Source organism: Anser cygnoides, chromosome 2, assembly GCF_040182565.1.
Source record: "Anser cygnoides isolate HZ-2024a breed goose chromosome 2, Taihu_goose_T2T_genome, whole genome shotgun sequence".
NCBI classification, from domain to species: Eukaryota; Metazoa; Chordata; class Aves; order Anseriformes; family Anatidae; genus Anser; species Anser cygnoides.
The window spans coordinates 7106463-7130933 of NC_089874.1; the positions used below are offsets into that span (position 1 = coordinate 7106463).

Sequence of the window (24471 nt, forward strand, 5' to 3'; positions counted from 1 at the left end):
TGTCTGCCAGAGAAGCCATTCCTCAGTGATGTAATTCTGCCAGCACTGCCCCCGAGTAACTGTGCGTGCAGTTTTAACCCGGGTGGGAAGCATTGGCTAAAAATGTAGTTAATTTTGAACCTGTACTTGAAGACACTGATATCTTTAGCAACAGGCAGAAATGGTACTGACTCATTAATTCCGCTCCAGGAGATCTACATCTATTAAATCCATTTGTGATCTCCCTGTGCAGCTGCTCGGTGACAGGCTCTCACGTCTGCCCCAAATGCCTGCAGTTCAAAGTTTTGAACAAAAACTACGTGCCGGGCCATCTGTGCAGCTCTGTCCAGCTCTGCTGAAGGCCTGCTACTTAGCATAGACTTAAAAGCAACATACAACTAAACTGAGCTGCATACCGAGCCCGCACCCCCAGCAACCAAGAGCCACCATCTCGTAAACGTTTCCCACAGGGCCAGCGCTGAGCTACAAAGAGGCCCGCCAGAGTTACAGGGGAATTAGCCTACAGTATGCAGATGCCCTCCAAAACTGGTCTCTTAGCAGGCATTTAACATAATTAAAGCGCTCTTTCCAACTAGATGCAGAAACCTGCCGGGTAAGAGCTAACGAAGCTGCTCAGCAGGAGAGGCGAGCAGCGTACGTAGCAGCAATGACAGCCCTGACCCAGCGATGCAAGGCAGGCCTTCAGCACGCTGTAGCTGGTGTGCGTGGCTCTTCATCACGCACGATTTTTCCTTAATGTTTGTGGCTAGTCACCCCTTCCACCGGCTAGAGACACTGAGCTCCATCCGTCCGGTCGCTGGCAGGAGGCAGGACAGCTCTGCAGCACGCCTGACTGGCCCCAGCACTGAGGGAAAAGAAAGAAATGTTTTCAAAAGTGTATGTTTGTTTTTCCATGTTCCAGCCATTCTTTGCTGCTGCGCTTCCGCAGACGGCTAAATCCCCTCCAAACGCGAATAACAACCAGACAGTTATCTGTAAATGCCACATGTTTATTAGTCCGTTCTAAAAAGGAATTACAGCATTTTTATCTTGCCGTAGTACAGAATAAATAAAGCCATAAAAATAAAAACATGTGGTTAGCTATTTTTGTACTGGTTCTACAAAGAGTTATATCTGCAAATAGAAAAATATAAGAACCCTTGTTTATTCATGGCTCAGTGGTTATCAGAAAGGAATGAACCTGGAAAAAGACTGGGAGAAGTACCCTCGACTTCAACTGCTTAGTGACGCTGCCAGCAAACCAAGGCCTGGCGTAACCGCATAAGGAGGGAAGATGACAAACCTAGCGCTCTTTCCTCCAGCACCCAATAAATCTTCCTCTTTCACCTCAAAAAAAACACGCTCAAAACACCCCGTGGATAGAAGGAACACCTTTTCCCCATGAGGACAGCCAGGCTGCCCACGGAGGTTGTGCAGCCGTAGAGGTGATGCCCGCTGACCAGCTTCCAGCCCCAGCCGTGCCGAGGCCCGTCCCAGACGCACGTAAGGAGTTTCCCGTCTGGGAAACTGCGCCTGGGGAAAAACAGGTGGTTGGCAGCGTGCGTGCCCCTGGCAGCACGCACGAGATACACACGAAGCCACTGAGGCTTCCTTTGCTGAAGCGTGAGATCTTAAAGGAGGAACCCACGAGGCTGCTGGGAGGACAACTTGCTGTGCCTTGGCAATTGGCCTTGGTCTAAAAGGTCTGAGGTGTGGATTGTTCGCTCGTTTAGCGATTTAATCTCTGCCCTGATACGCTCAACTTCCCAGAGAGGCGTCCAGTCTACTTGAAACTCCTCCCTGCTAGGCCGTATCCTCCTGCCTTCGTCGGTCTGATCAGCAAAAAAAACCCGAGCCAAAGGTCAGCCTTGATAGTTGACCTCGTAGTCATGCTGCAAGGCACCTTCACTTTCTACATTCAGCTGAACAGAGGGCACACGAACAGGCGACAGGAACGGGAGGAAACGCTTCTCATTACATACCAGACAGGCGGAAGCGTGCAACACCTCTGTGCCAGAAAAAATTGGAAAAAAAAGCAGTCGTAAATCAAGTCCTTAATTACACACCCAGCACAGAGACATCACCTGACCCCCCCCCTGCAGCCCCTCCTGCCCCCAGTACTGCTCAGCTGAGAGTCAGCTGGAGGGGCAGCCTGACTTGAGTCCATCTGCCAGTCCCAGAGAATCAATCCCGGCTTCTAAAAGGTTCAAGCAAAGCAGTTTCCCGTCTCTTCCCAAGTTCCAGGTTACATGGACACAGTGGTGCAGAAAACAAAAGGTTCAGCTTTGGTCACCGATGAGAAGTCCCTTCCGGACAGTCACATTAGTTCAACGGTCTCGTGGTCGCCGTTCTCTTGCTGTACCATACAGCCGACTTTGTTGTTGAAAAGCCGAGACAGGCTTCCCTTCTGAGAGCTCCTGCCCTGCGCAGACCTCTCCTTCTTCAAGCGCCGCTTGTTTCTCTTGCATATTCCCCGGATGTCCCAAATCCTTAGCGTGCCGTCGTGGGAAGCCGTGTACAGCAACTCGTTGTGGATCTGCAACAACAGGGTCACACAGCATCAAACTGTACGGCTCAGAACGAGCACGATCAAAAATCAGAGCGAACGCAGCTTGAACCGATCCTTAAGACCTGATAGCTCATTGCAAGAGGCAGTATAAATTATCACGAAAGCTGCTGAAGTGGGATGAGATGTTACCAAGTCAGGCTTCGTTTCTCAGCCGCTTCCCAGAGCCATAAAATATAAACAGCAAGAGTTATTTATAACAAATCTACCAGAAAAGCAATGGGGAGCTAACTTCTCAGTGTCAGAGTAGGCTGGAGCTGGGAATTTCTGTGCTGGTTTCAGACTGCTGGTTTTGAAGATGAAGCTGAAGGCAGCACCAAAATCAGCACCGGTGGGTGGGTCAGGAATTGCTCTCCTTACCACCTCCCTTCTTCCTCTGCAGTACATAATCTGCACAATTCCCCCTCTGAAATCTTTTGTTCTTGCAAACCTCCAGAAATTTAACCTCAACGCCCGCCTGTAGTTAAGGTTCCTCAATGCAACATTTGCTCCGTTGGCAGTGTTCCCAGTTGTCCCCTCATCCCCAGAAGAAAGCCATCGGTCTTGTTCATCCTCCCCTTCCCGGTCTCGTTCATCCTCCCTTCCTGTGTCTGCTGGCCTGCCAAAATGCTCGTGGTCTCCCTGCATGGGCACCGAGCGCCACACGAGCCCTGCACGCAGCCCCCGTCCCCACCACAGCCCTGCCTAGCACACCAGATTAAGGTCGCCACTTCTCAGTCCTCTCCCTTCCCGGGATGTTTTGCCCTTGGGAATTAAATTACAAAAAAGTACAGAGGCAAGCTCTGCTCTCGTCAGTGCTGTGAAGTGATTCTCGCAGTTGTTACCCAACTTCACCTGCACCCAGGTGACCATCTGCTACGAAACCAAACTGCTCAACATCCAAGCATTTGCAGTTTAAGACCAGCTAGCCACATGCTAATGCAGAAAAAACATACAAGAGGAGCATATTCACAAGTACGTACGCTTGGGATCAGCTCCAAAAGGAATTTCATCCCCTCTCATTTTTCTTTCGACCTTCAGCCTGCCAGAAACGCTGACAGAGTCTCACGCTCTTCATCAAAATCCTCATCCTGTACTCGGCTTGTACTGAGATCCCCATGTGGGGAAATGTGGATCTCACAAAACACCCAGGGATTCCAACTTTCCCTCCAGGACTCCTTGCAGCGTAACTTAAACCACAAAACTGGTCTTAGCACGGCCTGCAAGGATTACTAACTTCCCCACTTTTAAACCGAAATGCCCATAACCCTTGAGGATGTGCGTGCAACTTTTGAAGGGCTTCAATAACTTCCAGAACATTTTTAACCCAGCAGCAGAGACTCTTCCATTTGTCTGGTGGAAGGTGGACCATATATCAATACAGAGCTGCTCTGTCATCTTGATACCTATAGAAAAATATATGCCGGAGGCAGTATTTTATGTAGGGTTCTATAAAGTTTCGCTTATCCTCACTGGAGCTTTTCTAAAATTGCACGGGGAACATTTGAGACTGTCACGCTTCATCTTATCCCAGCCCAACGTCACAGAGAGAACAGCCACACCAGCTCATGGAAGAACGGGGGAGAAATCAGAAGTTAAATCCCGGCAAAGAAACCCCTTTGGTACCTGGATGCAGTTGATGATGAACTTGTGTCCTCGGAAGATCTTCTGCAGGACGCCGCTCCTGGAATTGAAAGCTCTCGCACAGGCATCACCGCTTCCTGTGAACACTGCAAAGCAACCACACGGCGCGGCACGTGGCCAGGCGTGAGCAGCCACGTAACGCTAGCTCACACCAGCTCACAAACCTTCCCAAAACCAGTTCACAAAGGACCGGGGCCTATCGTCATTTGGCCTGAGCCTCTTCTCTGGTAGAGCAAGTTCTGATTGTTTTCATTTCAGCCCCCTGCATGCCTGACTTCATTTGTATTTTTCAAGCTCCAAACTCCCTACACACATCAGCATTTCACTCTGCACATACTTCAGATATCTATTTCTGCTCTTCTTTGCCATGAACATTTCCCTGCCTAAACATGCCTCAATAATTCTAAGCAGGCAATTTATCTCAGGTGTGGTTTCAAGGCTTTCCTCTAAGCCTTCCCTTTGTTTTACCATAGCTATTTCCCATTCTGATCATATGAATTTGGCCCTAGCTTCATCGTTTTTACAAACCATATTTTCCCCCCATTTTCAGCCAGAAGCTTACTATCCGTAGCAGGGCTGTCTGTGTTGAAATACCATGGTTAGATCTGGCCTCGGAGGTGAGCAGCAGGTGCAGGCAGCTTTACAAGAAGCTTTATAAACTCCTCCAGCGTGGTAGATTTCTTCAGCTAAATCCTGCAGCTTAGGGTCTTTGCAAGCAGCAGAGCCTTTAAGCGACTCAAGGCCTAGGCTATACCCTGTTTCGGTACAGCACAGAACTATTTGAGGATTTGGGCCATAACTCTTCTATTCTAGGTGCTAGATATTGTAAATGTGCTGCCAGATTTGTGTTTTTAAACTAAATTAAGCATGAGCAGGGATTTTGACTGAGGATCAGGTTTCCGCAGGGTATCTTAACATGCTCAGAGAACAATTTCTCAGCTCTTCAGGAGCTTCATTGCTGCAGCCAGAAAGCGTAAGGCAGTATTGAATATTTAGGCTGTGTACTCAGCATTATTCCCCAAAGGGAGCACATCTGCATGCTTTAAGGGTTACAAACTGTCCTCATGAACACTTACTTTCCCTTCACTTACCCCAAATTCCTCGAGTTTATCTAGAGATAAAAATTTCAGATGTGCAAAAAGCAACATACTCACTGCTCCCTGCCTTTCACATCTCTGCAAAAGCCACTAGCGTGGAAAGACTTTTACAAAACTGAAATGCCTGAAAACAGATTTCTTATATTTTGGGAGAAGCTGGGCAATGAATTCCTAAATAGATGTGAAAAAATTAACACATGGTAAATTCGGGGCTACAGTGAGAAATGAGAACAGGCTACCTACTGCCACCAGCTTTTCAACTTCAAATTAAACAGCAGGAGGCTGGGTACTTTGGGGTACACCTTCAAGAAACATCTGGATATGGAAAAATCAGCCTCATTTGATGTGGGCCTGCATAAACTCAGTTGCCGACACAATCCTGAAAAAGCATTCGTCCCATTTTGCAAAGCACTAACAACAATGTAAAGCACAGAACAAGATTTATTTTTTCAGTGCTCAGAAATCACTGAATACCTACTACACACACACACGCTGAGTAAAAACGAGTTAAGAGTTGTTTTCGCTGTGCAGCTGTCAGTTTATTTCAGCTATCAGGATTTTGCTTTTGACAAACATCCCTTACATCTTTTGAACTGCCACTCTAGATTTAAGGAGCTTCTCTGCAGCTCCGAGTTTTAAAGCAGAGCTGTTGATGTAACCCAGATTCAGCATTTAAATATATGGTTATATATGCACCTCTGTGAAACAAACAAGCAATTAATATATAAAAATAACAATTCATTTTTATATTTTACTTAAATTTCACAGTATCTTGGGAGGGTGGACAGGTTTTAAACATTCCCTTGGGAATTTTGTGTCATGAAAAAAAAATAATAAACTGAATTAAATTTTAAATGACCGTGCACCTACTGCAGGAGAGAAATAACCAAGACAATATCATTAAGTAAATGAAGCTGAGAACAAGCTTTAATATTCCCCATGCTATTAATTACAGAAGCATACTGAGGAAAGCCACTAGAAACATATTCTGATTATTTTAGGCTTAGTTCTCAGATCTGTCTGGCCTCCCTATGTGATATAAAGCCATTTAGGAAACACGTGTATATTTTTCCTGCCCTCCTTTTACTGAATTTTCTTAATTACACTGTGAAATCTTCTTGGCAACAAGCCTGTGGGTACTGATCAGACAGCAAGCAAAAAAAAATGATATCTAAAAGAAAATTACCACTTCTCAGCTGAGATTCTTTCCATATTCTAGGGCAGGTGCACATGCGACATAAACCATAACAAAGTTAATTTATCTCGAAGTATTTTCTCCACGTTTTCAAAAAGCAGAGAATGCCCACACAGTGCCCATCTGTCCCAGGTGAGCAGCTTGAATTTCAAGCTACATTAACTCCAATATTTGGTATCGAGTGCATATGCCCTGAATCACTTACTTACACTGTACCTAATAGTTGTGTTTCAATCACAATTGCAGCTACTATAGAATTGCCTTACTGTAATACAACCAATCATAGTATATAAATTCATTTTTAGGGGGAAATTTCCTCTTTCAAGAGTTAAAATGCATCTGGATTATTATTCGGTCACACCCCTACATTTTTCCATGACATGTATTCCACCCTTCACGTGGAAGGATTCAATTTGCCCTGTTTGACACCTTTAGTATTTTTGCATTTGATTTAAAAATGAGATCTTAACTAACACTATGCACACTTCTCTCACACTATCAGGATGTTCTTCACAGGCCTGACTACACGCAGCAACACTGCCTGCATTTTGAGAGACTGTGAGGGAAGTGCAGCGATGTGTACGGCAGGGACAGGGCGTGGGGCTGAGGGGGAAGAGAAAGAAAGCTGCAGGGTTGGTGGGGGTGGCCTCAGATGATTAAACTTCTGTCTGAGCCTGACTTTCTTTAGGACGGTTTTATGGAGCCTGGTCAGATCTGCACTGGTTGTCTCCTGTCTCCTCAGTAAGGATTCCTCGCTGGACCAGGCCACCATTATAGCTCAGCACAGTTATCTTGGTTTTGGGTACTCTCGATGAATTCAATGTTTTGGTTCATATTGGTTTAAAGGGTGAAAATAAGACAAAGGGAAAAAGAAAGAACACTGTTTGCCAGTGTTCCTCCTGGATTCAAATTTCAGGTTCATTTCCCCTGCCCCACCTGTCTGCATCTTTGAGCAATAACAACTTTGCAGCATAGGCTCGGACCCCTTTCCCTTCCATTTCAGCCTTTTAGCCACCTGCACAAGTTTAAATCAGAAGCAACTAGAGCACGGGGCAGTTCTGGGAGCTGAAATTAACCATCAATTATGATTAACTATTTTAACGGAGGCTGGTAGTGCTGTGGGTCTACTATTAAAAGGAAGGCCAAAAAAAAACAGGGCTTACCTGTTAAAAATCTAAGTCTACCTATGGGCTTGGTTTCGTGGTAAGTTTCCAAACACAATTAAGAAATCACTTCAGTTACTGGATTATGAGTGCGGTCAGATATTCGGTCATGTCAGACAGCCCATTTATCACCATCATACCAATAATCTTCGAAAAGAGATACTAAGGCCCAATACTGACCATTCACTTGGTCTTACGTGTTGGTCGCATAGCTGAAGTACAGAAATCACAAGCTCTGCAACTTCTAGATTAGCTTAAGACAGGTATTCCTTCACTGGGTGACGTGGATGGCAGAGAAATACTTGCTTGGGCAGTGAATGAAGGCTCATCAAGTCTGATGTCAGTGGCAGAAGAAGAACAGGCTGATAAAAGCAGAGGAGTAGTCTTGCAACCCAAACCCTGAAGCGTATCGATGACATGCAGAGGGAAAGCCAGCCAGGAGAGGGATTTAAAGAGACTTCTTGGTCAGAATATGTTATGTCAACAAGAGACGGTTATGTAAAGACACCACTGTTATCAGAGTACTGAAGGGAGGGAAGCTGAGTCCCAAGCATTCGTAAGAAGGCAAGCAAGAGCTAGAGCAGAAAGGTAGTTTGGGGAACAACTACATGGAGGAAGGCAGATTAAGGGAAAAGGATTTGTGGAAAATGAGTCTTTGAGACAGTCAGGGTCTGAACGGGAACCCTACCTGTTAGAATGAAGCAGCGAGGACTTGAGATGCGGTTCTGGTTTAGGACAATCCCTTACACAGTGCTGACAGGGTGGCAGAGGCAGGCACAGGGCTGTGCATCCAGCAGCAGCGCTTTGTGTCCACAAACTAGCAGCAGAAGCAGACTGACAGACATCAGACCGGTGAGGCCAAAGCGTGGCTGCACAAACAGCCCCCAGACAGCTCTGGATCCAAGCCACTTCCCTTCCTAACAGAAATAAAGCAGCTGCCCCTTCACATGCCAGAAGAGGGAGGTGGAAAATGGAGGGAAGATCTAAGCTTCTCACACGGAGCAGCGCAGCAGAGTTTGATACTGCACACAAAACATGCTGGAGCTGAAAAAAGTGACAGTTTCACAAGCCTTCGCAGTTACAGTATCCTCTATTAGCAATCTTTGATCAAAGACAAACATCCAAAAGGAGACAGGGGATTGCTGAACATAGGAAAGGCAACTTACAGATCCCAGCGTGGTATTTCAAAGTGCTAACGCTGTGCTTGTGAGCCTTGTACGTTTGGATTCGCTCCCCAGTGTCTACTAACCAGCACTTCACTGTCCTGTCCGCACTTCCTGAATACAAGTGCCGATTCACTAGCTGAAGGGAAGAGAAAAAAAAACATCAGCAATAGTCTCTCAGGCCTGCTGGTGAGAGAGCTGCACCGAAGTGACTCATCTGAAGTCACGGCTTCTGACTGAACGGCCTCAAAAAAGGAAAAAAAAAAAACAAACAAACCTGCATGGTAGTTTCTGCAGAGCGTAGCTGACAAGAACACTTAATTAAAACACTTTGTTTTAATTAAAACAAAAACCCCAGAACAATCTCGAGTAACGAAAAATGTAAATTAAAAAACATTTCCACCCAACATAAACCAGAGAATAACAGGATCGCTCTGCACAAGGTCAACATTTGGAAACACTAACTCTTCAACGGGTCTTGTGCCTTTGTTTCCAGAAGTCTTTTTGGACTGTTATCTAGAGATTAGTCCTATAAAACCCAAAGAACGGCACTTCGTGGATGGCCGTCATCCTCCACACTGTGTGAGCTCACCAGTGAACGAGGTTGGTTTTTCCTTTCCACTCAGACACGGCAGAGGATGGCAAAGGGAAGGATTGCAGGAGGGAAACTGAGACAGCGAGAACGTTACTGATCTGTGCCGGGCTATAAAACTAGCTGGTACGCACCAACCAACTATCCGAACCTCCCAAAGCCTGGCAGCTTCGCAGGGAGACCCTTTGGTGCAAAGAAAAAAAACTTGCATTCAATGTTCAACTACGGAAGATGAACCGAAGGCTTGAACAGCCACCGTTCTGCGGAGCTATGAGCCCAGGCAGAGAGCTGGCCCAGCACCTGAAGGCAGGAGGACGAAGGCAGCCAGTCGGACACGTGCTCTCACAGTAACCCTTCGAGGTTGTGGCAATTTGGTTCAAAGGCAGAGAGAGCTGGGAGGGAGAATCCCAACTCCCCAGGGAAACAGGATTCATGTAAGGAGTAACACCACCTTGGTTCCCCTCCTCATGCACAGATCAGAAGGCTCAAAGCAATGGGCAGAGCACTGACCCCTGAGGCTCCCCAGACGCCTCCAGGAAAGCAACTGGACCTGGGTCTTGCTCTGAGGTCGCTTTTAAGGGGCTGGTTCATCCACCACCTTGCATTATTATAAACCCTCAGTGTCCGCTCTTTACGCGCTGTTTCTGCCAGGTTGAAATGTTTTTCGCCCTCTCCCATCTCCATCCCCACTCCCAAAAGGCGTCGTTCCTGAACGGTGTCAAAGATGAGCAGAGCTTGGCCCAGGGGCAGTTTGCAGAGCTAAACGTCAGGGGGCTGTGAAACACACGCGCTGTTAAAAGCCAGCAGTACTCTGAAGCGTCACATCCTATTACTTCTCAGCTGTTGTAGCAACGGCATTAATACCATGTCTCCACCAGGGAAGAGAAGGAACGACCGGCTGAGACCTGTAACAGCCAGCCCGAGGAAGGAAACCTGACCCTTAATTTCCACGCTCGACCCGAACGGGCACGAAGAACATTGTCTGATGGCACCTGCTGAATGCAAGAGGTTGTTTTGAGCCGAGATCCTGCTGGGTTGATCTTGGCCAGGTCAATACATTTTTTTTTTTTCAGACATCCTGCTTGCAGAACAGGGGAAAAGAGCAGGTGACAGCCTCCTGCAGGCAAGTGCCACGCGGCGCTAGGTACCCGTTAGGTCGTGCCGCTTGATTTCCGCCTTGAGGTGGGTGTACAAGTGCTGAAGTGAAACAGAACGGCAGCACCGTGCCCAGAGTTTCCTCTTCGATAGATCTAAAACTCTTCTGAATGACCTGTGCTCACCCAGGTCATTTGCAGCACTGGGATCACAAGAGCTGTAACAGCTTCTGAAGGTGATGAAGACAGTTGCTGAGCCAGCCACCTCTCCAAACCCAAAGCCTCCGAGCCACCCAGGCGGCCCTGTGAGTGCCCGTACACCTCCCTCCCACTCTCCAGTTTAAGCAGGTGAGCACGGCAGCAAAAAGGATTCTCAGCAGAGGCTGGGAACAGAAATACCATCGGGTTGAACAGCCCACTGGATGTCACAGACCGAGCCTGCAGCAACACCAACAGCAAAGCCGTGGTGTTTGTAAAATGCAGAGCACGAAGTAGCTGTTAGTGGGGAAACCTAGCAAGAGCCATAGCTCAGGGTGAAGACGCAAATCAGACCCGCCACCAGCAGTACGATGCGGGCATCTCCATCTAAATGGATGTAGATACTTACAGCTAAGATGGCTCCCTACAGTCACCGCAGCCTAGGGCACGACTCGTCTCATCCTGAAGCAGGCGTCTGAAACAGTTTGTACCTTAAAACTGGGTATTTTGTCCCTGGACAAGGAAGGCTGCAGCCTTCTCAGCTGTAGCCATCTGTATCCAACTTCTGCGGCAAGGGCCAGGAAGCATTACACACCAACGGGCAGCTGTGATGGGCATCAGTGCCTGCAATTGCCCAAGAGAATATACGAAACCAGCCGGGATGCTCTCTGAAAAGAGCAAGACAGAGGCACCAGCCCAATCTGACCCGTGTCAAGGCAGCGTCTTTACTCCAGAGCTTGCTTTCAGAGCTTGCATCCAAAAGATGTGGTTATCCCCAGTGCAGACAGCCTACGGGGAGCATTTAATCCAGATCCTGATAGACTGCAGACTACAGAGCATGCTGACTTCTTCACCAGAAGGCAAAACCATGCTGTAGCTTCGATGGGGGCCAGGCCTCCCCGGTGCCCCAAGTGGCACCCCATTTTGTGTCTGGGTAGTCGGGTGCGCTCATTTTCAGCAAACACTTGTGGGCTTACAACCCTCCGTCACAAACTACCGGGCCTTTTCCCTCCCCTCATCCCAAAAGGCTCCAAAACCCATACCTAATTCCCTATCCCCGGCCCTATTCTTAGTGAAGAGTTTAACTTCCTTATGATTTAAAAGGAAAAATGTAAAATTTCACCCAATAGATTTTCCGAATATACCCCAGCCTGTCAACTATTGGTTTCAAAACGATCAGGAGAAAGAGTTACACGTTCTAATCTGCAAGTGCCTGGAGAAGCAGTGATATTTTCAGAGCTGTATTTCCCTTGGCTGGCTTTTAAGCCCTTTGTTCCCTTTGGCTAAGAGCCCAACAAAGTTCCGGATGAGGCAAAGCATGGCAAGGCGAGGCAAGGCCACCTGTAGCAGAGCACACAGCACCCAAGGGATTCGCAGCTTGGATACTAACAAGCTGAGTGGGCATTTCAAACCCAAGGAGCTTCACAGGAATAAACAAAAAAGCTGATGACAATCAGATGCCCGGTTTTAAAGCCTGAGCCAGACAGAGAGAAAAAAAATCACGGTGCTGATATCTGTAATTCTGGACTGTTCGTTTTTCCTCGTTACTTTGAGGGACTTTGCTTTGCACCAGATGCAACCCAGACACCAGAAGGAAGGAAATTCGTCTTAGTGCTTAGGCCAAGGTCCTGGAGGTGTACTGCTCCATGAAGAAGTTCAGTCAGACTGGCCTTTAAGCTGCAGTGGCAAAATACAGGTTGCAAACACCAGAGCTGTTACAGGTTTTACTTTAAAAATGCTTATTTTATGCAACCCTGCTGTTGGTGGCAGCCCCTAGACACGCCACAGCTCAAGCAAACAGCAAACCAAGGGCTGGTCTCTCAAGGCAGTCCCAACCCTCTTGCTCCGCAGGCTTGGCTGAACTGAATACTTGCCGCAGCTTAAGACAGTTTCCACCTGTATGAATGCCAACGGCACAGCAGCAGAACTGTTTAGCAGGTATTTCAACCCGCAGCTTACAGGAACGGACTTTGCTCTCCCCATTGTGTCTCCCTAAATTGCGTGAGACACAATTCAGCCCCCGTCCACGGAGAGGCAATGAGCTCACCGGTCAGATTTGGGCACGTCCTCTTTCCGAAGACCAGGGCGCTCAGACCGGCTGCCAGGAACTCAAGTTCACGTCGACCCCGTTTCCCACTGCCAGCTCTTCCTCTTCGTGGGGGTCGGCGTTCCTACAACCTGTCAGCCGGGTCTTCTGTTCACAGCTGCTTCTAAGTTCGAAATCGCCAACTTGGAGCTGCCTCAAGTTACAACTATGCGAGCCTTCAGCCGAGTTAGACTTTCAGGATCCCATTCAAACCACATTCATTTTAATGAGCTAAAGAACTCCCTGTGGGCAAGGGATTGGTTTTTTTTTTTTGTTTGTTTTGTTTTTTAACTGAGAATCCATCTAGAGTGAGCTCTCTGGTCTGGCTGTTAAAGAGCGTTTTTCGGCTTCAGTGCAGTGCAAAGCAATGGTCCTAGAAACACGACCCTTTTCTGAAGGTGCTGTACACCTTCAGATCTCCCTAATTTGTATCTTCACCCTCTGATGAATGATGCAACGAATTACAAAACGTGCGTGCACTTCATTCAGTTGATGTGACAAGGAAAACAATTCTGTCCCCGTGATCACAACAGTTAAGTGCACAAACGGAGTTCAGGCAATGGCTTTGCTCAAAGCATTCTTTTCTCCTAGCCAGCTCTAAGAGACAACCGAAGGGAATGCTCCCAACAAAGGATCCCTTGCAGGAAAACCAGAAGCAAGTCCTTGCCCGCTCTTGTTCATTTAAAACTCCTTTTGCAATTCTCATCCTCGTCAGAACGTTCACTGCAGCATCCAAGCTAAATACCAAGCTGGAGCGTTTTCTTTCTGCCAGCTTCTGGCAGCACAACTTTTACAAATACTCGGTCTGAACAATCAGCAAATGACAAAGCAATCCTTGTGACCGATTTGCAAAACCGCTTTGGAGGCATTTAGAACAACATACACAAGGAAATATTTAGGCCAGGGTTACTGCAGACGGCCACGTCAAGGAAAAGCAAAAATCGATTATTAATTACAAATAGCAGGGCTCTGAATTTTTTAAGTGGAAGCAGCAGAACGAGCTGCGTGATTCCTCTCAGCCCACCCTTGCTTCTTCCCCGTTGCTTCCTACAAAACCTCGCCGCTGGCTCTCGGACGGTGAGGGAGCACGCAGAACAGCTGCTGGCCCTCGCCTGCCAAGCTCTCGACGCGCTGCGGGAGAGCGGGGAGCGGAGCTCTGGCTGCCGCGCTGCCGGTTACCTCGCCTGACTGCCTGAGCACAGGCTGCCCCAGCACCGAGCTCAGACGCAATCCTCGCAGCAGGCGGGAAGTCTTCTGGGAAAACGTTGTCAGTCGAAGCAAGTGGCAGGAGAGGAAGCTAGTACCTGCAGCAGAACGATGAGGGGGGCACAGCACGTGCAGGACCTTCAGCCGGGACAGGACAAGGAAAATGGGAACGGCTCATTCTGTTCACTGCATCCTCCAGGATCACCAAGGAGAGGGGAAAAAGGAGAGCTAAAAGCTAACCAGGGCTTTCTCTCCTGCCGTGCTAGTTTAGAATATTGAGGCTCCTCTAATCCATGCACCTAAAGGATCTCAGAGCAACTGAGGAACATTCAAAATCCAAACGTGCCCGTGGTATCACCTCTCTGCTCTCCATACAGCAGCCCTGCAGGAAGCAAGGTGGAAAACACAAGCGTGCTTTGTGGTATCTACCCAGAAAGGCTCCTCCAGGAAGCTCCACTCACACTACAGAAAGGCTACTGGTATTTACTGGAAAGCAATGGGAACAGCCCAGACCTAATTTCAGCAGTTTGGAGCATCCCGGGGCACTCCCGGTAACGACAGTGCATTTTAAAGTTGGGGAAAAATACGGTCTCGATATCCAAGCTTTCCCTGTCCCCCGGCCAAAGTCATTTTCGCAAACTTTTTGAAAGGTCAGCCTCCCTTCGGAACCTTTTTTTGCAAAAATGAAATGAAAATAAGTACATTTTGCCCCATCGGTCTCTTCACACAAGCATATACCAGCTGGTGAGGAGGTAACAACCGCCTTTAATTGCTGGTACCAGCTCCGCTCCTCCAGGACAGGGGAGTAAAAATCTGGTGTAATTAGCAGCTCAGTCCTCTACCCCGAAGAAACTGAATTACTGCCAGTAATTAAAACTGCTGGCTACCGGGAGTGACTCACAACTACCTCCCAGCCCTTCCTGGCCCACTGTGTGAAAAATGCTATGCTAACTCACTGACACAGATTGCAACACTGACACAAAGAAGCCCTGGGCAAAGAAGGCTCCAAAAGCTTCGGGAGAACAAAAAGTCATTAGAACAAAGAGCAAAGCAAACAAACAAAAAGGGAAAAAAAAAATAAAACACACACACCTCTGTTCAGGAAGTTTCCCTTCTGTTGTACCATCTTTGTATGGGTTCTGGTGACTGACCCCTTTACAAAAGGCTGAAAATCCCACGTGGGCTGCACGGAGAGGCAGCCAAGCGGAACAGAAGGGCTCGTGTTGAACCCAGGACGAAAGAGGAAGGAATTAGGAAAGATCGACGGGCTGAAGCTATTCACCAGCGACTGTTCAAGCTGGGGTAGGGTTTAGAGGCCTTAAAACCGAAGGCTCTCTGCGGGGCAGCGTGTACCCAGCTGGACTCTTCCAGCCTCAGACACCAACCGGCGATCGGAGCGGCTCCCAGTCACTCACAGCTCCTGGAAGAGGATTTGGCCAGGAGCGCTGCCAGCACAGCCTTGGCAGCAGCGGCCCTCGTCTACCCTGAATTGTTCAGGTTTGCCAAATAGATCTTTGGGGTCTGCCTTTCTTCTCTCCTACGAGAAGCTGTGTTTGTTTAAAGCCATTGTTTAACTCCGTGCTCACAAGCAGAGGAGCACTGCTCATTCTGGGGCGTTCAAAGAGCGTAATTGAATTTCCCAGGCTTCTGGGAGAGGGTCAAGCCAGTTTTGTCTAACAATTTTAGCGAGAGCCCAATTAAATTAAAGCAAGCTCTGTCGTTGCCAGTCTGTGCCTGGGAGAAGGGCAGCAATTAAACAGCAAAACATAGCGTGACACTAGGAACAGCAACAGCTTCACTTGAGCATCCTCAAAATACATTACCACAGTATCTCAAGACCAAGCTGTAACATCCAAGCAAGACAAACACTACTCCAGGGCATCACAATTTAGCTCTTTTTTCCTTTCTAAGACTGAAGGAAAACAGAATTCCTTCAGTACCGCTGGGTTTTCAGTCCGTTAGTGTCGGCTGTGACCATCTTCTTTAGAAACAAAGGCAACTTTTATTGAACAGCTATTAAAAACAGATACTGCAGCCTCCCTAAAGGAGAAGCTGGTAGGGCCACAAACAACAAGAGCAGCGAGAAAACTGTTGTCTGATGGAAGTTAATATTACACATCTATTCAAAAACATTTAGGTTTACTTACCTACAATTAAGTTACAGACCATCATTCACCTCCTTTAAACACTCCATTACTATTTTCTGGTGAATAACTGACTTTACAGGACAAGTACGTGTTCCGTGGTTCCCCTTTTCCTTCTTCATCTCCTTAGCCCCCTCCCCTCCCCTCCAACATTATCAAACTTGGCAACATTCACCAGACAAATACTGCAAACAGAAAAATAAGGTACAGTTTTTCAAGTCACACTAATTTTTTTCCCCCTCTTTCCCTCACTATTTCTGATTTCTCTCCCCCAAGCTCTATTTCTCTTTTCCATTTTCCTTGCCCGTTCTCCTGTTTGGCCATCTCCTTCTCAGAATATGTTTGCGTGGTTTTAAAAGCAGGATTTCTTTCAGCTTTATGCTCTCCTATTATCTCTTGCCCATAAATTCAGGTTGGTTTTTGGTGTTTTCTCCTTTTTTTTTTTGGAAGGTATCTGGTTTACTCTGATTTTTACCCTCCCCCTTTTAAGTTATCCATCCCTGTGTCTGGGGGACAGGGCTCAGGTTAAGTTTCTTCGAAGTCTGGTGAACACAGACCCTATACAACCCTACTCAGAAGAACAGTGCTCCCTGCTAATCTCACACAAATTGTGGGATCTAGGAGGCTTTGAATAGATACTGGGGTAGAAATTAGACCAAGAAACCACTAGAAGCCAAGAGGACACCAGAATGTGTTATAGAGAAAGAGAAGTTGTTCCAAGACTGCAGAGCAGGATTATTTTGTTATTACATGAATGTTTTACGCTCACCATTTCTAACCTGTCCCAGAAGAGCGTCTCTGTGAATGAAAGAGACAACTGAGGCCCACACAATTAGGATATGGACACCCCCTTCGAGTGGCTCTTGACAAGGCCTCCATTCTTACCTCTAGACAAATTATGGATCCTTGATGCTCTTTGAACACTTTCAACTGCTCACCAGTGACAATGTTCCACGTTCGGATGGTGTAATCCGTGCTGCCAGAAAACAGCTCCCTGTTTGGTGCGTCAAGTATAAGGCATAAGACAGCCCCAGTGTGTCCCAGCAGAGTCTGGTAACAGCGCCCGCTGGACACCCACCAGACCTTAACAGTGCAGTCCGTGCTACCTGTCACCAGGAGGTCTCTGCTCACTTTCTCCTCCTCTTCCTCCTCCTCCTCCTCCTCCTCGAGGACATCCTTGGAGGAGTAGTGAGCTAGAGTCAGGACACAGTTCCGATGGCCCCGGAATTCCTGGATTTGTTTCTCCTTGTCCACACTCCAGCAGCGGGCTGTCCTGTCATAGGAGCCACTAAAGAGATAGTCTTTGGCAACCAGGATCCTGTCAAAAATAACATCTATATGTATTAACACTATCACTCTTTCGACATAATCTTATTTTTGTCACAATTTGAGTTCCAAGCGCACTGAAGTTAGCAAGAGTAGCATGAACACAACACATCTAACTCTGATTCAGCCTCTGTTTCAAGCACATTATTTATGAACAGACATTTTTCTACATTTCCCTGGTTTTACTTTTGAAAAGTAACACCCCTTATTCACGTACACCAATGTGGATATTTTTGCCCTGTAGCACTGCAGCTCTGAGTGTCTGTTTTTCTACAATCTTTTCCAGCAGCACTACTACTTTTCGTAAGTTATATGTGCCAATTAACAGATATTAATTTGTTAGGGGCAGCGTGGGGGCAGGTTGTGTTGTGGTTTTTCTGTGTGTTCTTGTAGTTGGCTGTGGGTTTTTGTTTTTACAAGAAAAATTATTTTTCTTGATGAGTACGTATTAGTATTTCTTTACAAATAATTACTTACAAACTGACCTACGAAAATCGCTTGGAATTAAAATACAAAATACATTCCAAGAACCTGAACTGTAACTAATGGTGTAGAAATACAAACATATTTCCATCAACAGATAGAGAGTGCAGAAAAAAATAAATTGTACAGCTAATTTCTCATACTGCAGGATCTTAAAAAAGGTAGAGCAAGAGCACCCCACTTCTAACAGTAAACTAGAGCTTGCAGCTCAAGAATTCAGCTTACTGGGCCTCCGCAATAACGAGCTGTAGCTGCACAAACACATAACGGATAAGAGAACAATCTCTGTGGTTCACATTTCCCAACTGGAGATAGGTTATAATGTTCCCTATCTCCTTTGTCAGCTGAGTTTGGTCCTCTGGAATCTTTCAAACTGGCAACAAAGACTTATGAATAGGGAACACATTTCCCCATTTGCTGATTCAAGCAAAATCAGGCCAGTGCCAAAACACAGACAGAGCCAGCCCTCCTATTTACAGGATCCAGCTACACATCGTATGTGTTTTCTGTTCGGTAAAGAACAAAAAAAACACACATAAAAAAAAATAAAAAAAATCAATATTTGACTGCTCTGTTTGTGATTAATTAAAACCATTCCAACTATTAAGAGGCACTTTACAATGGGCCGATCAGTCATGCACAATCAGCTTAATGCTAAACTTCATTTGCACGAGCAGGAATAGTAACTGCAGAAACAGCCCCGACTTTTTCCCTCTCAGTGACTCAAAGGCTTGACGTGATGTTTTTACATCTATTTATCAGAAGCATCTGTTATCAATTGAATAATTTCTTGTGGAATTTCATTCCTAGCACTGGATTCAATTCCCCGGCTGTGTGCCTTTCATTTCTCTCCTATCTGCTGTCTATGGATGTGTCAGCACTGTTGCTAGGAAAACTAATCATTACAGCACAGAACACGTGTAGCTTGCACTCAAAGGTTTACACAACCTATTTTATTAGCGCAGTAATGGAAAGTTGCAGTAAAACGACAACACACGTGATAACAGATTACAGGAACACAACGGAAGAACTCCGTGGAACCAACCTGTTAACAATTGAGGTGTGTCCTCGGTAAATGGCCAGGCACTGGCCTGTCACCACGTCCCACTTCCGAATGGTGTGGTCGGCGCTGCACGTGAAGGCAGCCTCGTTTTCTAAGTGGCAGAAGGTGATGTAGCTTTCGTGTCCTAGGAACAAGAACAGAGGTACAGACATTCAACCACAGCGCACACAGGCAGGGCAGACTAGGTGTGTTCTTCAGCTTAACTAAAGATACGAGAAACAAACAGACTAAAGCCCTAGTTTTAAATGCACAATCATGTTTTTCACATTTAAGGATTTGTGTAAAACACAACGTGTTTAATTAACAGTAGAAAACTCTGCTTCATTGATATAAGGATCAAGTGAAAGAATAAAACAGTACACTTCCACCAGTCAGGCAGCTCACATCATTTTATAAAAGCATAATGAGCTGAATTAGTATCGGTATAATAAAATTTAGACTACTGGAGTTTAAAACTCATTTTTGAAAGGGGGATGGGGGCTGTTTGTTTGTTTTAAATAAAAAAATGCTTTTGATTTCTTCTTCTGGTCAGGAAAAAAAGGCTGCATTTCAACCCAGCCTATTGATTGTTAGGACACAAACAATGTTCCTAAATTAAATCACGAAACTATGAAAAACAGAAGAGATGGAGCCTTACCAGCAAGTTTAGTTTCACTGTCCAAGCAGAATGAAACGCAAACAAAAAAAAAAAACCATAACTAATAAAATGTCAACCAGTAGTTTCCCCATTAGGAATGATAACACGAGTGAAAACAGAGTTTTCAAAACATTAGTATACTTTTAGGAAACGACACAGAAAGAAAGAATAAGAGCAGAATTATTTATACAGTAATCAGAGTATGTTGGGAATTTACTGTTACGATAGACAAAACCGCTACACTAAAATTGCATGCTGAAAAATATGGTAATGGTAGTGAAGAGGAATCTATATTGCAACCCGAGGCTTCTGTTGCTGCTTAGCAAGATGCGCCTTTGTTTTATGAAACATACTGCATTTAAAACCACCTTAGGATTTGGGGCCCAGCTTTGTCCAAGACCTCGTGTGAAATATTGCCACTTATCTAGGTAACTGATGAGACAGTTACCTAGACTTTACCTCTTACACTTTTTCATTTTTATATATTCAAAGTTTTCAGTCCAGAACTGTTTCTTCTGAAGTGTCACAAGAGAGCCCCAGACTTCGGCTGAAGCCAGTAGGCCTTACTGGGATTTAGAAAAGACAAAAATATAAAAAGGATGAGTGTGATTAAATGGAGAGAAGCGGACAAAGACACTAGAAAAACAGATCTGTGTTATACAATCAAGATACTAAAGAACTGAGGGAAAGCAGACTGTCCAGTAAAACACTTAGGTTCACTGACTGCAAAAATGTGATTTCGTTAAAATTCCTGTACTTCAAGAGCCTGTACTTCAAGTAATCAGCAAATCAGAATCCACATTACAAACACACAGTCTTGTTTTCTCTTAAGCAAATTCACCAGATGTCAAAAATTAAACAGGCCTGTAAGTAGGACTGTAAGTAAACTATACCCATCCTCATATTACTTGAAAACTTTTTGCAAAGCAGCTTAAACGGGGCAGGTCTCAACCACTGGCATTTTTCTTGCAGCAGCTTCTAATCCTGCTCTTAGAAGATCAAAACAGCATTTTGGTTACTGAAATAAAGTCTGTCAGTCAGATTTTAACCATCGATACTACTTGAGCCACACAAAGGATGCCAAAACCCCCTGTGGCAGACAAGGTCTGGTGATGGTCTGGTCAAAAGCAGCCACCACGGAAGTCTGGTCAGTTATGTTGTGGTAGAAGCTTGAAGCTGTGCTACAGATACAGTTTGATTAGTAATTATAGCTTTTATAACATGAATTTACACAAGAATTGTGTGAGTGCAGAGATATAAAATACATACAATTACATAAACAAAATACATACAATACATACAAACCATCTATCCAACCTTCTTTAAAGTTTACCCCCAAAACTAGCAGTTCACAGCCAGATTCTGAATATTATCCAATATACTCATCTTTCTAGTCAAAAGTTAATTAGTGCTTTAAATGGTTTTCTAATCCTGAAAAAGCAAATGCAGTGAGTTTTCCAGGACACAGAACTATGGCAGGATGTGGGGGAAAAGACAATACTCTATCATTAAAAACAAGCAGACAAACTAACAAAAAAAAAAAAAAACGTTTATTTTTGGAAGAAAAAAGGATCAGAAATTCCAAATGTAAGAGCTTCCTTTTTTTTCCCCCCTGTTTTAAGAGAAAAAGAACACGAGTGAGTGAGAATACAAACATAATCTTTGGTCCACAGTGTGACCCTTGCATGACTGTGTTCTGCAGAGCTTTTCCTTTCTTTTTAATTATTCAGATGTTAGTCTAAGGACAACAAATTTTGTTAATAATGCAAAAACAATTTAGAATGAAAAAGCCCAGCAATTAACATTTCTGTGTCAAATGTAAAGTTCTGTGGGGAAAAAATATCCTACTTATTAAAGTTTCTTTCCAGAAACTTTAGTTTCTGGGTCAAAAGCTTCTAAATAAAGATCATCTGAAAAATGAGAAGATTAAAAGGACAAAAAAAATAGAGAGACAATAATAAGAAGTCAAGATTTCATCGGGTTGTAAAAGAGAAGGCTTCTGGAAAGAGACAGAAGTTAAACTGCTGTGTTCCACACCCTGAGATGAAAGGATCCGTGCCTTCAGTAGTGCTGGTAACCTGTTTTGGGTTGAAAGAGCTTCTGCTTAACATTACTGCAACCAGCCCTCAGAAAAGCACAGAACAAAACAAGCATGATTTTGGCTGCACAGCAGGCAGCAGGGACTGAAAGAGACCAGAACACGCTGTGTGGCCTGTCCCAGGCTCCAGCCTCGAAAAGCAGGCTAAAGGCAACCGCCGTACCTTGGAAGTGGCCGTGGCACTGGCTGTCGGCCGTGCTCCAGAGCCGCGCGGTGCCATCCTCGCTCCCCGTGAGCAGGCGCTGCCCGTCGGGGCTGAGGCTCAGCCAGTTGATGCCTCCTTGGTGATCTGCGCACACCTTCACGGCGGAGCCGCTGTTCCCCATCCCGGCGGAGGCAGCAGAGGCTCGGGGTCAGCTCATGGGCGCTGGGCAGCCCCCTGGCACCGCCGTGGGCCTCCAGCTGTCTCCCACCGACCGACTTCAGCCATTACCTCGACTCCCAAAAAATCAGCCGGGTAGTCCTGACTCCTGCATGGGGACACAGAGCGGGGAGATAAGGACGCGCTGAATCCCACAACCTCCCCCATGGACACATCGCTGCCTCAAGCAGCATGCGGTCAGGTTCTCGAGCACCCCGTTCTCCACAGAAAGCCCTACCGTGGAAGACGGGTTTCCAACCCCTCGTGCACCTTCTCCATGGGCATCCAAGACCCTGGGAGAGGACCAAGCCCTCCCAGCCCCGCAGTGTGGGCACCTGGAGCCCTGTGCTGAGGCAGTGGGGCACGCTTCTTCTTTTTAAACCACCTCAAGGCTGAAGAGGAGACGCCTCCAAGCGGGGGGGGGGACCCAACCCCATGCAGCCCCCAGCGCCCAAAGGCGCCGCCTGTCCCCGTCTCCCTCGTCCCCCCCAGCTCCACGGCCACCACGAGCTCACCTCAGAGACCCCCCAGCCTTCCTCGCCATCCCTCCCACACGACCCCCGGCATCTCCGCCCCGGGCTCGGCTCCTTGCGAGGGGAACGGAGCCGGGGGGGGGCTCAGCTCCGGCAGGACGATCTGCTCTCACCCTGCAGCGGGAAGGGGGAAACCCTTCCCCGGCTCCCGCTGGGTTTTTTGAGGGGGTCAGAGGGGAAAAAACAACGGAGGCACTGCTCTGGGGGGAAGAGGGAAGGGCTCCCCCCGGCGCCCCGCCGCCGCCGTGCCCCCCTCAGGCCACCCCGGGGTGGGTCCCCGGCGCCGGCTCTCCCTCCATGTTAGAGCCGCTTCCCCCCGGGCGGGAACCGCGGCCTCTCCCCGGCCCAGTGCCGCTTCCTCGGAGCTCCCTCTTTGTGCTCCCGGCACGGCAGCCCCCTTTTTTCAAGAAAAAGAGGCACCCCCCAAAAAATAGAGGCGCCCCAACGCACCCTCCCCGCCTCCCCCCGGGGCTGAAGCCGCCCCTTACCTCTCCTTCCAGTCACCCGGCGCTGAGGGGGAAGAGTCGCCGGGGCGGGAGGGTCGTTCCCAGCTGGGACCCTGTAATGACCGCCCTAAAACCGAACGGATCCGACAGCCCCCCCGACCGCACACACCCGCCGAGTCCCCGGGCTCGTCCTCGGGGGGAGGCAGCGCTTCCTGCGGCACGTTTCGCCCCCTCAGGCTGCCTCCCGGCTCCGCGGCGCGGCTGCGCCATTCCCCCCGCCTCAGGGCGACCCCCGGGGGGCAGCGGCCCCGCCGCGGGCTCCCCGGAGGGCAGCCGCGGTTCTTTTCCTCCTTCCCCTTCCGAATGGCTCCAGCCCTCGGTTCCCTCAGCCCCCTGTCCCCTTCCCCGTGCTGCCGCGCCGGGGGCTGGCTTTGAGGGAAGCCATCGCCTTTTGTTCCTCCTCTCGGCCCCCCCCCACCTCGCCTTCCCCGAGGACCAGCTGAGGTTGGGCTTCTCCTCACGGGAGCCCCAAACATCCACATCTTCCTCGGAGCTTTTGGGGCTGTTTCTCGTTTAACATGGTCCCTCGTCCTCTCTGACCCATGGGCAAGCCAGGCTGGCTGCAGAGCCCCTGGCTTCGTCCAGCCCCAAAGAGGGATGTGGGGTGGTGGGGTGGGGATGCTACAAAATGGGGCTCCGCTGTGTCAGGAGCAATACAAAACAAACATAGGAAGGGTCCCATCCCACCACAATGTAATTAAATGTACAAAAGATAAGTCCATCAGGCGGAGAAGGTGATAAGAGCCCCCAGCAAGGCAGTGGTGGGGATCAGACAGGGATCCTGTTGCCCAAAGTAGTCAGCTATGAAATGGGCAGCTGAGGAACCCGTGCTGCTAAAAGCACACCTGCAAGGTAGGATATGTAGCAAAACCCACTTTTCTTGTCTCCCACTCCATTTAATCAGAGAAACACCGTTTCATGTCAAGTCACCAACCTTGAAATGGGCCCGCCAGCTCCATTTCAGGCTGTCGTGTTCAATCTAGAGGTTCACCAGACATTGAACAAGACAGCGGCCCCGCTCCTGCGTGATGTATTTCAGTGCGTGGGCTGTACAGAAATGCATGCATTAAATGGATACTTAATGGGATATTTTATTTTGCACAGCGCATTCTGGCAGACATGGAACAGAGCTAATACGTCCCGCCCAACACCAACACGAGATGGTCCTGATTCTGCTGCCGGCTGTAACCACACAACCATGGGGAGGCTCACTGGAGATGCAGCTGCAAATTTGAGTTTTGCGTGGCACGTTGTCGCAGGCCAGCCCTTTTCTGAAGGCATACCCTTCTGCACCATCCCTAGGATGAATGCTGTGCACTCAAGAAAGTAGCCAGGAACTTTTGGTGTGAGACATGAGC

The 24471-nt window shown here is 47.4% G+C and overlaps 1 protein-coding gene across 4 annotated transcripts; it reads right to left on the reverse strand.

Annotated features, from left to right (window-relative positions):
* Positions 1–968: 968 nt before the first annotated feature.
* Positions 969–23499, reverse strand: WDR86 (WD repeat domain 86). 4 transcript variants are annotated; one of them, XM_048062358.2, is made up of 7 exons: positions 23223–23499; positions 21877–22183; positions 18961–19102; positions 16992–17424; positions 8790–8925; positions 4151–4254; positions 969–2515 (listed from the first exon to the last, which is right to left on the reverse strand). In XM_048062358.2, exons 2-7 carry the CDS (start codon positions 22037–22039, stop codon positions 2297–2299), a joined length of 1197 nt encoding a protein of 398 aa, XP_047918315.2. In that variant the 5' UTR covers positions 22040–22183; positions 23223–23499; the 3' UTR covers positions 969–2296. The 4 variants fall into 4 exon arrangements, with proteins under 4 accessions (XP_047918315.2, XP_047918314.2, XP_047918316.2 ...); XM_048062357.2 differs by having other exon boundaries at positions 23096–23499; XM_048062359.2 differs by lacking the exon at positions 23223–23499 and adding an exon at positions 22721–22739.
* Positions 23500–24471: the final 972 nt, after the last annotated feature.

Coding starts and splice junctions, on each gene's coding strand:
- WDR86 (XM_048062358.2), bottom strand. CDS start 22,039: ATGGGGAACAGCGGCTCCGCCGTGAAGGTGTGCGCAGATCACCAAGGA. Junction 4,255..8,789: donor GAAATACCACGCTGGGATCT/GTAAGTTGCCTT, acceptor GTTGCTTTGCAG/TGTTCACAGGAAGCGGTGAT. Junction 2,516..4,150: donor TCATCATCAACTGCATCCAG/GTACCAAAGGGG, acceptor CTGTTGTTGCAG/ATCCACAACGAGTTGCTGTA.